The following is a 16,670-nucleotide window of genomic DNA, read 5'->3' as shown; positions in this document are numbered from 1 at the left end:
CTTGCAGGTTTCAATAGAAGAGCAAACAAGAAGGGCAGATAAGGAGACGCCAGTGAGATTCTATGACCTGTCATTAGGGATGGGCTTCCCAGCTATCAAATGTTTGCTCACATAATAAAATGGTGGCAGAGCCCAAAATGTTGTCAAAGGAACTAGAGTTATTTGCCCCCTTCAGAGTCTAAACACAAACATCTGATAAGGGGTGCACTGTGGTCTTTTAGAACTGGGGGCCCAGCACATGCAGCCCCACAGGGGCCTGGCCCAGAAGATCTCTGAGAGACCGCAGACCCTCCATCTGAAAGGTGCGGTAGCTGTGGCAATGTGAAGGGCATCCTCACTCTAAGAGGATTTGTTACATAATGGTAAGAGCTAACATTTATTGATGTCCTACTGTGTGCCAGGCACCATACTAAGGGTTTCAGAACCATCACTGCCTCAAATTCTTACATGGACCCTTTGAAGTAGGTGATTATCGTGAATTCATTTGACACATGTTTGAGTGCCTACTGCATACTTAGCACTTTTTTAGACACTGGAAATGCAACTGTAAACAAGACCCTGCCCACGTCTTCACAGACTTTACCTCCTAGTGAAGGCTTTGAATAATAAACAAGTAAACAAATGCACACATACACACACACACACACATATAATACAACTTTAGGTAGAAATGAGCACTCCATAGAAAAATAAACATACAGGTTAGGGCAGCTTGAGGAAAAAGAGATTACCTTAGATAGGCGAATCAGGCGAGGCCTCTTTGAAGTGGTAACATTTGAGCTGAATGAAGTGAATGGGCAAGCATGTAAACATGCACGGAAAAAAAGAGCTCCGGGCAGACACCACAAATGCAGGAGTCCTGGAGTGGGATCTCTTCAGCCCTGGCACAGCTGAAGCTGAGCGGGCGATGGAGCGAGGAAGGAGGTGAGAACGGTGACACTGGCAGTGGCATAATCACATAGGATCCTGTATGTCTCTGTTTTAGTTAGGTTGTCATGGAAAGCTATTGGAGAGTTTTGACAGGGGATTGACATACTTGATGTCTCTTTGTAAGAGATCACTCTGGTGAACAGACCCTACTGGGGCAAGGGTGGAAGTCGGAGACAGACCAGGGCCACCTAAGGAGATCAGGGAGAGACAAGGGGGCCTGGGCTGGGACTAGGACAGTCCTGATGGGAGTGTGAGAAGAGGCCAGATTTAGGATGCATCCTGAGGGCCCCCTGGTAGAACTTATTGATGGACCGATGTGATGTGGAGAGAAGAATCAGGGATACTCTCAGCTCGCTCACTTGAATAACTGGTATCAGTTTTGGAAATGGAGAAGCCCATGGAGGAAGCAATTTTGATGGGATGAAATTAGGGCAAAAGGAAGAGTTCCTATTTTAGGCACGTTGAATTCAAGAGGCTTATTAGATATTTTAGACATGCATCTGTCCCTGCCAAAGAAGCACTGGATCTGTGAGTAAGCGCTCAGGGAAGACTGGACTGCAGACAGAATTATAGGAGCCATCGGCGTGTACACTTGACCTAAAGCCATGGACTGGAGGAGACCACCCAGGGGTGAGCATAGATGAGAGGAGGCCAAAGAATGAGGCCTGGGGGCCTCCAATACATAAATGCTGGGAAGATGAGTTGTCAGCTGAGGAGATGAGAAATGGCCAGTGCCGTAGAAGAATCAGGAATGGTAGTATCCTAAACTCACATGGAAAAAAGGAGAGAGCGATCAGTTGTGTCAAAGACAGAGGTTGAAAAGTAACCACTGGACTCAGCAGCAGGGAGGTGTTCGTGAGCTGGACACAGTGAGGTGTGAGGACAAAAGCCAGTCTGCAGCGATCTCAAGAGAGAATTGAGGGTGAGGAAATGGAGACAGTGAGGACACATAAGTCACTTCTATGACCATGAACTTATGTGAGATTCATCATAGCTCCACTAATTAAAAGTCATGAAAAAATGCACATCATCACTGGCCATCAGAGAAATGCAAATCAAAACCACAATGAGATACCATCCCACACCAGTTAGAATGGCGATCATTAAGAAGTCAGGAAACAACAGGTGCTGGAGAAGATGTGGAGAAATAGGAACACTTTTACACTGTTGGTGGGAGTGTAAACCAGTTCAACCATTGTGGAAGACAGTGTGGCGATTCCTTAAGGATCTAGAACTAGAAATACCATTTGACCCAGCCATCTCATTACTGGGTATATACCCAAAGGATTATAAATCATGCTGCTATAAAGACACATGTACACGTATGTTTATTATGGCACTATTCACACAAAGACTTGGAACCAACCCAAATGTCCATCAATAACAGACTGGATTAAGAAAATGTGGCCCATATACCCCATGGAATACCAGGCAGCCATAAAAAAGGATGAGTTCATGTCCTTTGTAGGGACATGGATGCAGCTGGAAACCATCATTCTCAGCAAACTATCGCAAGAACAGGAAACCAAACACTGCATGTTCTAACTCATAGGTGGGAATTGAACAATGAGAACACTTGGACACAGGAAGGGGAACATCACACACAGGGGCCTGTTGTGGGGTGCGGGGAGGGGTGAGGGATAGCATTAGGAGATATACCTAATGTAAATGATGAGTTAATGGGTGCAGCACACCAACATGGCACATGTGTACATATGTAACAAACCTGCTCGTTGTGCACATGTACCCTAGAACTTTTTTTTTTTTCTTTTGAGACGGAGTCTCGCTCTGTCGCCCAGGCTGGAGTGCAGTGGCGCGATCTCGGCTCGCTGCAACCTCGGCCTCCCGGGTTCACGCCATTCTCCTGCCTCAGCCTCCTGAGTAGCTGGGACTACAGGCGCCCACCACCACGCCCGGCTAGTTTTTTTTTGTATTTTTAGTAGAGACGGGGTTGCACCGTGTTCGCCAGGATGGTCTCGATCTCCTGACCTCGTGATCTGCCCGCCTCGGCCTCCCAAAGTGCTGGGATTACAGGCGTGAGACACCGCGCCTGGCCGAAGCCTAGAACTTAAAGTATATATATAAAAAAAAGTCATGATTATAATTCCGGTTTTACAGATGAGGGAAGTGTGGCCTGGAGAAGTGATAAGTTGGCCAGGGTCTCACAACAGCAAAGCTTGTGCTGTGCACCCCTATGTAAGAGCACTTCTTTCAACCCCCTCAACAGGGGGAAATAAATGCCTTTTGCCACTTAAAGCCCTTTTCCCAAACTCAGAGCCGCTCAGGGATGCCAGCAGGGGAAGTCAAGAGTGACCCAGCTTCCACGGGCTGGGTGTTTCCTTTGGGACATGCGCTGAGTAAGTATTTTACAAGTCTTCATCAGTTAGTCCTTTCAGTGATCCCATGAAAGAGGTATCATTATCTTCATTTTACAGGTGCGCAAACAGAGGCTCAGAGAGGCTTAGACATTTCTCTGAGGTCACACAGGTAGACAGTGGTAGAATCTTGAGCCCAGATCTGCCTAACTCCCAAGTCGATGCTCCCAACCATCAGAACACTCTGCTTCCCCACCCAGTGAAGAAGCTGGGAGAGCGGGAACAGCTGAAGCGGATAGATGTTGAGGCCACCCCCCTCCCCTCTCCCCGTGTCAGCGCCCTGACTAGTGGCTGCTCTGGGGGCCCTCTCTTGACCTTCCCATAAACTATGAAGCAGCGGGGAGAGAACGTTGTGGAAACAGGAGTTGGCTCACAACCTGCCTATACTTGTTCTAACTGAGGTCAGTGCTTGCTGTGGTCTTGTTTCCAGACTAGCGGGGCATTGCTGAACTCAGGCACAGACCCACTCAGAGATAACTTGCCAGCACCCAAGAGTTGAGGAGGAGGGAGAGGTATGTGCTCTGGAGGGTACAGATGGCAGTAGATGCAGAAGGATTCTTGGCAGCGAGAAGTCCCAGCCTGGGGTTCCTGACCTGTAATCCCCAAGGCCCTTGGGGCATGTCTGCCTTGACAACAGGAAGTACTGGGATCGGACAGATACAAGTACAAATCCTGGCTTTAGCTTTATACCTGCATAGCCTTAGGTTGTTATTATGGGTGCTTAAAAGTGGATATTGGAAGATGAACGTTGTTTAATGGGTTGGGAGTGAGAAAACCAGTCTGGAAGTCCAGCTCTGGAATTTATGATCTGTTTGAACTTGACCAGATCCACACCTGTCTTTGAACCTCAGTTTTCTGCTTTGTAAATCAGGTATAAAAATAACGACCTTGCAGAATGGGTAAGAGGGTTCTCCAGGAAATGTAAGCTAGAAAAGCATCTGGGGTGCTGCTTGGAATATGGAGGCATCAAAAAATACGAGTTCTGCATTCATTCATTCATTCTTTGTTATTTACTGAACATCTAATATAGCCCAGGCATTTGGCTAAGCCCAAAGGGTATGGGTGCTTTGAGAGGCCCTGAACTATTTGCTTTTTTCCTAGGAAGTGGGTGAATGGGGAGTCTGTGTATCAGCAGGAGAATGGGAAACAGGGATCTGGAGCCCAGGCCCAAGAGGTAGGATGTGCTTGAGAGACAGTAGTAATCCTGAGACATTTTCTTATCTCAGCCTGCTTTGACTGCATGTAGACCAAGCACCAAGTTGGATATTGAAAGGGTCACTAGGCCGGGCTCAGTGGCTCATGCCTGTAATTCCAGCACTTTGGGAGGCAGAGGCAGGTGGATCAAGAGGTCAGGAGTTCGAGACCAGCCTGGCCAACATAGTGAAACCCCGTCTCTACTAAAAATACAAAAAATTAGCTAGGTATGGTGGTGTGTGCCTGTAGTCCCAGCTACTTGGGAGGCTGAGGCAGGAGAATGGCTTGAACCCAGTAGGAGGAGGTTGCAGTGAGCGGAGACCACTCCAGCCTGGGTAACAGAGTGAGACTCCGTCTCAAAAAAAAAAAAAAAAAAAAAAAAGAAGTCACTGGAAGGGGAGACAACGATCTCCTAAAGGATCACAGACGGGAGAGAAAACAGGGAGGGTGCTATTGCTCTGAGTACTTGACTATGTACTAGGCATTCTGTTAGGCACATTGAATATTTTGTGAGATGGGGGTGGGATTTTCCCCATTTATAGATGAAGAAACTGAGTCTCCCAAAAGGCAATTAACTGCCCAAGGTCACATACCAGAGGGTGATGGAGCTGAAAGTAGCTCAGGTCTGCTGGCGTTTCCTACCACTGTACAATGCCTCTAAAATAGCACTGCTCAGGATGTGTCCCTTTGACCCAGGCAGGGTGCATGCTAACTGCCTGGGTCAGTGCACACATCAGCAAGTGAAATGCTCCGAGAAGCCCTGCCCAGTGGCATTTAACTTTATGGAATCCAGCAGTTCCCCCAACATATTTGACCAAGAAATCCTTCTCTCCCCTCACTCGTATGTCCTTGATACTTAGTGATATGGTTTAGATGGGTGTCCCTTCTAAATTTCATGTTGAAATATGATCCCCAGTGTTGGAGGTAAGGCCTAGTGGGAGATACTGGATCAAGGGGGCAGATCCCTTATGAATGGCTCAGCACCATCCCCTTGGTCATAAGTGAGCTCTCACTCGAGTTAATCCACACAGGATCTAGTTAAGAGTCTGAGATCGCCCCTTTCTCTCTCTTGTTCTTTATCTCACCATATGACATGCCTATTCCCCTTTTACCTTCTGCCCTGACTGTAAGCTTCCTAAGGCCCTCACCAGAAGCAGATGCTGGCACCACACTTCCTGTACAACCTGCAGAGCCATGAGCCAATTAGACGTATTTTCTTTATAAGTTACCCAGCCTCAGGTATTCCTTTACAGTGATGCAAATGGACTAACACAAAAAACTGGTGCTGGGAGTGGGACATTGCTATAAAGATACTTGAAGATGGCCAGGCACAGTGGCTCACGCCTGTAATCCCAGCACTTTGGGAGGCCGAGGCGGGTGGATCACCTGAGGTCAGGAGTTTGAGACCAGCCTGGCCAACGTGGTGAAACCTTGTTTCTACTAAAAATACAAAAAATTAGCCAGGCGTGGTGGCCTGCACCTGTAATCCTAGCTACTCGGGAGGCTGAGGCAGAATTGCTTGAACCTGGAAGGTGTAGGCTGCAGTGAGCCGAGATCACACCATTGCACTCCAGGCTGGACAACAAGAGCAAAACTCCGTCCCATCCCTGCCCAAAAAAAAAAAAAAAAGATACTTGAAGATGTGGAAGCAGCTTTGGCAACGGGTAATAGGCAGAGATTGGGAGTTTAGAGGGCCAGAAGAAGACAGGAAGATGAAGGAAAGTTTGGAATTTCTTAGAGACCTGTTAAGTGATTGTGACCAAAATTCTGATAGAAATATGGAAAGCAAAGGCCAGACTGATGAGGTCTCAGATGGAAATGAGGAACTGCTCGGGAACTAGAACAAAGGTCACCCTCCTTACGCCCAGGCGGAGAACTTGGCTGCATTGTGTCCATATTCTAGGGACATGTGGAAATTTGGACTTCAGAATGATAGCCTAGGGTATCTAAGGGAAGACATTTCTAAGCAGTAAAACATTCAAGGTGTGGCCTGGCTGCTTCTAACAACCCACAGTCAGCTATGGAAGCAAAGGAATAACCTACATTTGGAATGTTGGAATTTACATTTAAAAAGGGAAGCAGAGCATAAAAGTTTGGAAAATTTGCAGCCGAACCCTATGGTAGAGAAGGAATTCAAGTGGCTTGTGGAGCAACAACTTGCTAGAGAGATTAGCTTGACTAAAGAGGGCCATGTGCTAATAGCCAAGACAATGGAAAAAAGGCATTGAAGTATTTCAGAAATCTTGTAGGCAGCCCCTCCCATTAGAGGTCCAGAGGCCTAGGAAGAAAATATGGTTTTGGGGGCTAGCCCAAAGGCCCTGCTGCCCTGCACAGCCTTCGGACACTGATCCCTGCATACCTGCTGCTCTAGCTTCAGCTCTGGCTCAAAGGGCCCCAAATACAGCTCAGACCACCACTCTAGACGGTGCAGTCTGTAAGCCTTGGTGGGTTCCATGTGGTGGTAAGCCTGCAGATGCACAGAACGCAAGAGTGAAGAAGGCTTGGCAGCTTCCTCCTAGATTTCAGAGGATGTATCAGAAAGCCTGGGTGCCCAGGCAGAAGCCTGCTGCAGGGGCAGAGCCCCCACAGAGAACCTCCACTAGGGGAGTGCTGAGGGGAAATGTGGGATTGGAGTCCCCCCACCCCCACAGAGTCCCCAGCAGGATACTGCCTAATGGAGCTGTGGGAATGGGCCTGCTGCCCTCTAGACCTCAGAATGGTAAAGCCACTAGCAGCTTGCAACCTCAGAATGTAAAAGCCACAGGGCAGATCTGCCCAAGACCTTGGGAGCCCATCAGGCACACCAATGTGCCCAGCATATGGGACATGGAATCAAGGATTATTTTGGAGCTTTAAGATTTAATGCCTGCCCTGTTGGGTTTCAGACTTAATGGGGTGTTACCCCTTTCTTTTTGGCCGATGTATTTCTTTTGGGATGGAAACATCTACACAATGCCTGTACCACCATTGTATTTTGGAAGTTAGTATATAGTTTTTTATTTTACAAGCTCATAGGTGGAAGGACTTGCTCTTGAGTCTCAGATGAAACTTTGGACTTTGAGTTAATACTGGAATGAGTTAAGACTTTCAGGGACTAGTGGGAAGGGATGATTGTATTTTGCAATGTGAGAAGGACATGAGATTTGGGAGGCCACGGGTGGAATGATATGGTTTGGATGTGTGTCCCCTCCAAATCTCATGTTGAAATGTGATTCCCCATATTGCAGGTGGGGCGTAGTGGGAGGTACTGGATCATGGGAGCAGATCGCTCATAAATGGCTTAGCATCATCCCCTTGGTGATGAGTCAGTGAATTCATGCTTGAGTTAGTTCACGTGAGATCTGGCTGTTTAAAAGAGTCTAGGGCTAGGCATGGTGGCTCACACCTGTAATCCCAGCACTTTGGGAGGCCAAGGCAGGTGGTTCACTTGAGCGCAGGAGTTTGAGAACAGCCTGGGCAACATGGCAAAACAAAAAAAAAATGCAAAAATTAGCCTGGCATGGTGGTGTGCGCCTGTAGTCTCAGTTACTCTGGAGGCTGAGACGGGAGGATTGATTGAGCCCAGGCGGTTAAAGCTGCAGTGAGCTATGATAGTGCCACTGCACTCCAGCCTGGGTGATAGAACGGGACCCTGTCTCAAAACATAAAAATATAAATAAATAAATAAATAAATAAATAAATAAATAAATAAGCCCAAGGCCTCCCCCTTCTCTCTCCTGCTCCCACTCTCGCCATGTGATGCACCTGCCCTGCCTGCACCTTCCGCCATGATTGTAAACCTTCTGAGGCCTTCAGCAGAGGCAGATGCTGGCATCGTGCTTCATGTAAAGCCTGCAGAACCATAAGCCTTTTAACCTCTTTTACCCAGCCTCAGATATTTCTTTACAGCGATGCAAACAGACATCGCTATAAGCAATAAATTGGAACACGCCAGCTGTGAATTTGCAATTCCTGTTGGAATATAAGACCTTAAAACAAAAACAAAAAAGCAGAATTGCCATCAGGTCTCTTTCAGAACTCACTTCTGACCCTTTGCCTTAGGAACAGAGTTTGTACAAACTGTCTTCACCTTGGGTACCTTCTGCTGTCAGAAGGCAGCACCTTTACCCTCATTTTACCTCACTGTGCCCTTCCCATTCCTCCTTCTCTTTCAACTTGTTGGAAGAATGTTTCCTGAGTGGAATATAGTACGTGAACTTTTTTTTTTTTTTTTTTTTTTGAGACGGAGTCTCGCTCTGTCGCCCAGGCTGGAGTGCAGTGGCCGGATCTCAGCTCACTGCAAGCTCCGCCTCCCAGGTTCAGGCCATTCTCCTGCCTCAGCCTCCCGAGTTGCTGGGACTACAGGCGCCCGCCACCTCGCCCGGCTAGGTTTTTGTATTTTTTAGTAGAGACGGGGTTTCACTGTGTTAGCCAGGATGGTCTTGATCTCCTGACCTCGTGATCTGCCCGTCTCGGCCTCCCAAAGTGCTGGGATTACAGGCTTGAGCCACCGCGCCCGGCCATGAACTTATTTTTTACTCTTGTTCCTGACCACAAAGACAACAAGAGTGGCAGCAGTTACCATAGAATTTTAAAGATGAGTAGTGGAAGGCAAGTATTTGGAGTCAAAGACTAAAGCCTGAAGGTCCAGCTCTAGAATTTATCATCTGTGTGACCTTGGGCAGGTCACTCTTCATCTCTGGGCTTTAGTTCATTTCTTTGTGCTTAGGAGGTTGCAGTAAAAAGAACACGATGAGACAATGTTCATGAGAAGTATAAACTGTAACATGCCACATGAGTATTTTTCATCCTAAGTGTAATAATCATCCTCATCATCACAGAAATGAGTCTATTGCCAGACTCCTGAAATGCCTGGGGACATGGAGACAATGTCACAGCAGTTCTGGGAGGCCACTCATGCAGCTTCAAGGTCGGCTGGCCACTCTGTCCAATGGAGAGGAGAAGCCAGTAGGGGGCTGGTGCAGTGTCTCAGGGAGCATCTTACAGTATTTTGATTAGGAGACCATTTCCTGAATTCAGAGGACTTGTTTCAACAAGCAACCATCAAAGTCAACTTGGGAAAGACAGGAATAATTAATCATGGTCCTGTCTGGGGCTGACCAAGCGGCAGATGGATTGATAAACCTTTCAAAGGGGAAGGTATTCCCAAGGAGGGCCGCTGCGCCTGGCTGCCCCCCGATTGAGATTTGTGAGCACAGATAAATGTTTTCCCTGCTCACTACAAAGACTGGGAACTCGCACGGGAGTCGAAGGGCAGGGTAGCGAGGAGTTGTCCTTTCATCTTCTATTGGGTGAGAGAAGAGTGACAAAGCAGGTCCCACACACCTCTCCCTCTGCGCCCAGCTCGGGAGCCCAGCTGCCCTGGCCGTGTGTGTGTTTCAGTGCCCAAGACACCAGTTACTTAATCTGTGCAACCTTGCTGAATCCTCAGAAAAAGCAGATGTTACAACTCTCACTTTAAAGATGACGAAATGAAGGCTCAGGGAGGTCAAGGTCACCAAGCAAATGGCAGAACTAGGAGTAGAACCCACCTGCTCCACCTACACTCTAGGGCTGGGAGGAGATCGGGGCAAAGGAAAGGATAGAGAACCCTGATCCCATGAAGGAACCTCCTGGGAAGCCCATGGCGGCGGATGAAGTGTGATTTGCAGGGCTCAGATGAAAAAAAGACCATCAACAAGACCAAATTCTGCTGAGAGCCTCTGACATGAAGTTCAAGGTTGTCACCTACTTATCTAGTAATCGATAGAGGCCAAACAGTTCCCACGCTGCACAGACCCCAGCTACTGAAAGGTTTCATTGTGTTACTCTGGAATCATCGCCTGTGTTCAGACAGCTTGTCCTGTTTTCTAACTCTCGGTGTCTTCTTGTGGTCCAGCTGTCCAAGCTGCAGCAACGAGCCTCGCCATCAGCTGCCTGACTTTACTATTCCATCACTTCTATTCGGAGGTGGGGCTTAGTCATCAACTGAAACAGTGACTAAGCCTCTGGATTCCCCACTTTCAGTGCACCAGGAAGTTGATTCTAAATTTCTTGATAAAACTGCAAGTGGATGCATACCCCTGGAAAAGCCAGGCTGTCTACTGGGGAGTCCCCATGGGTTGACATAACTGGGTCATTCCCGGAGCTTATGGCATTCTGGGTCAAAGGCAATCAGCCTCAGGACCTCTGACTTCCTGGTTACTTTCCCCACTGACAACTTTGTGGATCCTCAGGGATCCCTCTTGCAAAGCATGAACCTCAGCAGGGGATCTGTCCTCCTGAGCCCTCCTTGGAAATACCTTTTCCACGATCATTCTATTAGGGAACACTCAATCTCAATGTCTAAGCACTATATGTCATCCAGGCTCCAGCGACCTATCAAACTTCTGTCCTTGTTTAGTGCTCTTACTGGGGAATCTGGGGGAGCAATAAGCCCTTTCAGCCTGTGGCCCTTTTTTCACCCTGGGACCTTAAGGATTCCCTTTGCAAGTAGCAGGGGGCCTCAGAAGGACCTAACTTCTGGCCAAGTCCATGTTTGCCACACCCTCTGCACATCAATAGCCTTAGTCACACCCTGCCCACACCCCAACCCCCGCAAATCCTGCTGGCATTACCTGTTTACTTGAAGACATGTTGGTGAGTGTACTGATGCTGCTGGTATCTGTGACCACCATTGCAGATGGAAACCGGGAGGTGTGGGAATACTGGGGGGGTTCCTGCTTGTGTGCGTACACTGGAGAGACAGAGTAAAGACAGAATCAAGGTGCATGCACAGGCACACACACAGCTACAGAGCCCCCATCCCACACCACAGCTCCCATCTCCCCAGGCAGATAAAAGGGGTGGTGGTTATAGTGGGGATTTCTTTTATGAGTTATCCATAAGATTCATGTAAATTTCAAGTCACATGACCAACTCCCGAAAGCATGCGGATGCTTGGCTCTGAGGGAGAGACCAGCCTGTTCTCAGAACATGGGGCCTAACAGGGAGGCCTCCGGTATGGAACGGGGGTGAAGGTCACTGGCCGTTGCCTCAGCTTGCCCTTCTCATGCAGGGAGGCAGGTTATTTCCTGGTCCGGGGCACCATGGGCTCTCTCTTCATGGGTGACCAGGCCTGCTGGGCCTCAGCAGTCCACGGGTCACTGGTGACCACTCTCTGACTGTCCCACCCAGGCCTGGCCACTGAGGAAGCCTGGCCAGGTGAAGGGAGAGGGGTAAGTGGGGAGCACATTGTCATGCTCTGGGAGGATGGGAAGTGGGGCACATGTGGTCTCAGACTCTGCTACAGGCTGTGGCAGATTTTCAGAAGCCACTAAAATGTGATTGGAATGTGAGATGGTGCTCAGAAACCAGCTCCACAGGCCTGAGTGGGGATTGAGCCCTGAAGATAGAAGGCTGGACTTGGCTGTTCTCCCCCAGACCCACAGCTTATCCGATGCAGCTAGGGAAGAAACACAAATCTCTTCCACCATCATTGCCTTCTAGGAGTCCCTTTATAAATAATCTTGATAATTCTTTATGCTTACCAAACGCAGTTCACCCCATGTTTATTTCATGCTCATAATGACCCTAAATGCATACTACTTCCATTTCGTGGATGAAGAGATTGGGCTTAGAGTGGCTAAGTAACTTGCATTAGGCTGCATAGCTGGTAAGTATCACAGCCAGGATTTAAATCCAGGTCTGTCTGATCTAAGACTAGTGCTTTATACTGAACACTTCCTTGGGGTTTCTGAAGCAGAGAAGCCATGATTCCTCCCTAAACTTCCGTGTCAGGGGCTATAGCCAGACCTGGCCAGAGGATTGGAAGCCTGGGACTCAGGACGAAAAGCAGAGATTGGATGGGAAATAAGTGGTCGAAAGGTAGGCTTGGGGTAGGTATAGAAATTGGATATGAGGAAAATGTCTGTGTGCAGGGATGCAAGGCTGGCAGGGAGGAAGAAACTCTAATGCCCAGGACGGCATGCCACTGGTATTTTTCACTTGTGTTCCTGGTTCTTGATTAGAGGTGTTTGTGGTGTATAAATAGGAGGACACAGGACTCTAGAAGATTCTTCTATTTTAGGGAAGGCAAACGGGATGCAAATTAGATGCCAACTCTGATCATCTGATAATGGCTGCTTAGAAGTTTGGATTGCAAAGGCTAAGTTGAGGTTCACTGGGAAAAGGTGCTGGTGGTTTCTGGGTGTGATCTTTTCCAGAGGTGTTGGAATGGGAAGTTGGCGGTGCGTGTTCCACATGCTGTCTGGCTCCAACTCCCCTTCATCTGTAGGCCTACACTGTCCTCTTCAGACCTTTCCCTGGGAATCTCAAGGGTAGAGGAGAGGACTAGAAAAGGTACAGCAACACACACGAATTACGCTTGAGAAACTGTCTTGGTCGGTGGATCATAGGCAGGGAAAAGCGACCAAGCCAATAAACTTCTGAGAAAGTTCAGACCCAGAGAGGGAAAGTGGTTGGCCACTGAGGGTCCTCAGTGCTCCCTCCCTCCACATGCCCGTGTCCTTACTGTGTGAGTTCTGCAGTTGAGTCACAGCTGCCATAAAGGGCTGCTGGGCCATGTGGCTGCCTGGGCTCTGCTGCATGAGGGGCTGCTGGTGAGGGCTGTGCAGCTGCTGGGAGAACTGGACGGGCTGCAGGGCTGCCAGGCTGCCGGCCACACTGTTGATGACAGGGACACTCTGTGCTTGGGAGGTGTTGAGGCCTGTGGGAGCAAGAGGAAAACATCAGAGACAGCTCTTGGGATGAGAAGAGGTGAATGGATGTCATCATTTGAGCCCCTGCTCAATGTCCCAGTCACTGGGCTGAGCCTGTTACATAGGAGATTGCATGGGAGGCGAGTTTAAAGAAATGGAGACTTGGAGAGATTAATTTACTTGCTCATATTCCACAGTGAGTTGTGGGTTGGAGACCGGCATTAAACAGATCTGACTAAAGCCTGAGAGTCTCCTGAAGTCATCCTGTGACCTCCCAAACTTAGCTTTCTTGAGGTTAGCAGGGCTTTGGAAAAGCTGGCTCTGCTTGCCCACTCCATCCATGCCAGGCTGTGAGAGAGGCTTGCCCTGGTGCCTGCAGGGCAGAGTTAAAGATGTCTACACTGACGCACAGGTTATTGCCCAGATCTGTCTGTCCAGTAGAGGGCAGGAGTGTGCAGAGACCCAAATTTTGATCAAAAACAACTTCCATAGGCCCGGGAGGGTGAAGTCTGGAGACCCTTATTTAGTAGACTGTGCAAAGACCCCGAGAGATGTCAGGTGCCAACTCCCTTGATTGTAACAGAGACGGGAGAAAACCCTGGAACTCAGCCAGTCTATGAAGTGGGCATATCTTATCTGGCAGCATAGGGCTTGTGGCACTAAAAGGACCAGGTTTTAGAAAGAGGAAGTAGTACATTAAAGGTTGTCTCGTGGCAGTTATAGCGTGTCTTCCCATCTTTCTGCTCTGGGGATGTCAGGGCCTCTGTGACTTGGAACTGTGTCTGTATCCTGAGGCCTCTTTAGAACCCGGGCCAGAACTGGGACGACTGGATCCCCTGGTACCCACGGTCTATCTCCTCCCTAAGAGCGACCCGGAGGAAGACAGCTAAGGTAGGATCGGAGTGGGGACAGGACGATCAGGAGAGAAGACACCTGGACCTACTTCCTGGGGCCGACTCTGTTCCTGTGTTCTTGCTTTTCGGGAAATTGGGGAAAGAATGGGATGAAGAAGGAATCCAGGAAAAGGTCTGTTTTAGGTGGATGCGGAGGGGACACCTAGAGAGGCTTTCCTGAAATGGAGGCGGTTTCATAAGCAGGTTTGTGGGAAGTCATCAATGGAGATAACACAGAGTCCTCAACAATCGCCTCCTCAGAGCTTTCGCTGATACTGTTATCAGAAACCTAAAAGGTGAGGTCCCTGAGCAGAAAGGACAGGGGGATAATCCTGCTTCTGGCTCTCCTGGGTGGGGGCTGGGGGCTGCGACACTCTGATCACCCTCAGAACAGCACTGTCTCCAGTTCCCCAGGGGGCTCAGCGTCTCCTCAAGCCAGCCTCTCACCAGATACCCTGATTACCGTGTTTCCCTTTCCTACCTCCTGCTTACGGTCTCAGTCTCCCAGGAGGCCCCATGGATGTGCTGTTTGTGAGAAATCTCTGGGAGCACTGCTGCTGCTCTTTTTGGGAAACTGCTGCCCAGAAAAGCAAATGATCCTGTCTAGAGTGGATGACATTTGAAGGCATAGTTCTGAAACCTGCGTGTGCTTCAGAAATCATCTGCGGGAGCTCTTTAACAAATATACATGCCTGGGCCCCACCCAAGACCTAATGAGTCAGAACCTTCAGAGGTGGGGCCCAGGAACCTTATTTTCAATGCAGTCTGTGATCCTAATGTGCCTCAATTCCAGGATTGAGAGCCTCTGATGTCATTCCAGCTCCCTCAGTGGGTAAGTCTTGACCTTTTCATCTGTTTCTGTTTCTGGGCACTGGTTCTTGCTTGGGAAGTCTGCTATCCAGTCCATGGAAGAGAGGAGGAAGAGAATAGGATGAAGAGGTGAGAATGAGTAGAGAGTGAGGAATTGGCCCTGCCACATAATTTGTTACCACCTTCTCCACGGGCTTCTGCAATTCCGAGGCAGGGCCTGTAGTACTCAACACATCAGTCAGTTAAATAAGGATGCCTGCAACCAGTTCCTCGTCTTGACACTCCGTAGTGTAGGACCTCTGTGTCTCAGCAGTTTTCTGGTGATTCTCACCATTCCTCATGCTCTGTCTACCCCAGTGTACACAGATATGTACACACACAGCTGTCCTTCTAAGGTCAGTGTGCACTCTGGTGTAGCCTATCTGAATAGGAAATTAAGGAGCATTGTGAGATGATAGAGAAATATGAGTAGAGGAAATTAGAAAGTGCAAAATGGAAAGATAAAGACTAGCCCCAGGGAAAATTTTAATTCAGATAGTGTGTGTGTATATATATATATATAACTGTATGGCAGTGAAAGCTTAGAATGGAAGAAATAAGTTAAGTGGGACAGTTTGTTTATTATTTTGATTGCAGAAATAAATGGAATATCTTCTCCACGGGTCTTTTAATCAAATCTTCTAAATGGCAAACAAGCTGGTTTTAGGTATCTTATCTCATTCCAAACTCTGGTGTTAGTATAATTACCATATTCCATATACCAGAGGGCCCAGTCAAAAGGCAGTACATTTAAAATGATCATTTATATTATGAGTTCTCCAAATGCTTCCCCAGTCCCATTTTCCTTCTGCCAAAATAAATGCACTGTGTGTCAATTTCCAAGCAGCTAAGGATAGAGTGAGAGCCACACATATTCAATAAATTTGTGTGCTCCAATGGGCCTAGCCCTGTTCTGACCTCAAAGGATGAGTAAGTCATTCTCTTCAGAAGTGAGAATCCAAGTTCCGACCCTAGCTAGAGGTGATTTAGGGAGAGAAGAGGGAAGGAAAAAAAAGGCAGAAACAAAGAGATGGCCAACATGGGCCCTAGACACAAGGAAGGTCAAGAGGACAATGGAGCGATACAAGGTTGAAAGAAAGATGACCCATGTGCTGCCCTTACATCTCTCCCAAGACATCCAGTAATACATCCAAGGGTCACAAGGATGGTTTTGAGAAACAATGACTTGGCCTGAGCTGTCATGGTGAAGCTGAAAATATGCTGAATACTCATCAACATTAAAACTCTCAAAGAGACATCCACAACCACAGTTCCCTTCGGCCTTCTCATGCCTCGAGATGGCCTGTGTATGGGAGGGCACAGGCTTGCTGTTGAATATGAGCCTCCTGGAGCCGGAGGGACCTGATCCATCTCTGTGTCTTCAGGCGTGTGATGTCCCAAAGCAACCTATTTCTCCTTAAAGTTTTCAAAGCTCTCAGATACAATGGCAGTTTCCTTCTGGGTCCTTCCTCGGTGTATTTTCACTGCTGGTCAAGGAGATTTCATATACCACACAAAATTCCCCATTTAGAAGGAAACCTGTCATTCTTACTTCATCATCACCAAACATAAAGAACCTCCTGAAAAATCTACCACCTACTTAGTGACAGGAATGAACTCAAGACAAAGTGTAAGCTACCATGTTATACATATTCATGCTTTAGAGATTTACAAGCATGTTCATATTCACTGTCATTTGATCACTTCAACAACCTATTTTGTAGATGAGGACATTGAATCTCCTAAAGGTT

At 48.0% G+C, this 16,670-nt stretch overlaps 1 protein-coding gene across 3 annotated transcripts in view; it reads right to left on the bottom strand.

The window, feature by feature from the left end:
* The window catches only part of HNF1B (HNF1 homeobox B), a 60,478-nt gene that overhangs the window by 2,922 nt on the left and 40,886 nt on the right, over positions 1 to 16,670 (bottom strand). For 2 of the 3 annotated variants that reach the window (XM_025362290.1, XM_025362291.1), the window contains exons 7-8: positions 12,991 to 13,185; positions 11,096 to 11,214 (exon numbers count right to left, since the gene is read on the bottom strand). The exons of the other annotated variant lie outside the window; for it this stretch is intronic. In XM_025362290.1, coding sequence (XP_025218075.1) covers positions 11,096 to 11,214; positions 12,991 to 13,185 — 314 coding nt within the window. The remainder of the gene's footprint in view (positions 1 to 11,095; positions 11,215 to 12,990; positions 13,186 to 16,670) is intronic. 3 annotated transcript variants of the gene reach the window in all.

This window comes from Theropithecus gelada, chromosome 16 (assembly GCF_003255815.1).
Source record: "Theropithecus gelada isolate Dixy chromosome 16, Tgel_1.0, whole genome shotgun sequence".
Classification (NCBI taxonomy): Eukaryota; Metazoa; Chordata; class Mammalia; order Primates; family Cercopithecidae; genus Theropithecus; species Theropithecus gelada.
Note: the sequence above shows the minus strand (reverse complement) of the source record. Positions and strands in the feature narration are given on the sequence as shown.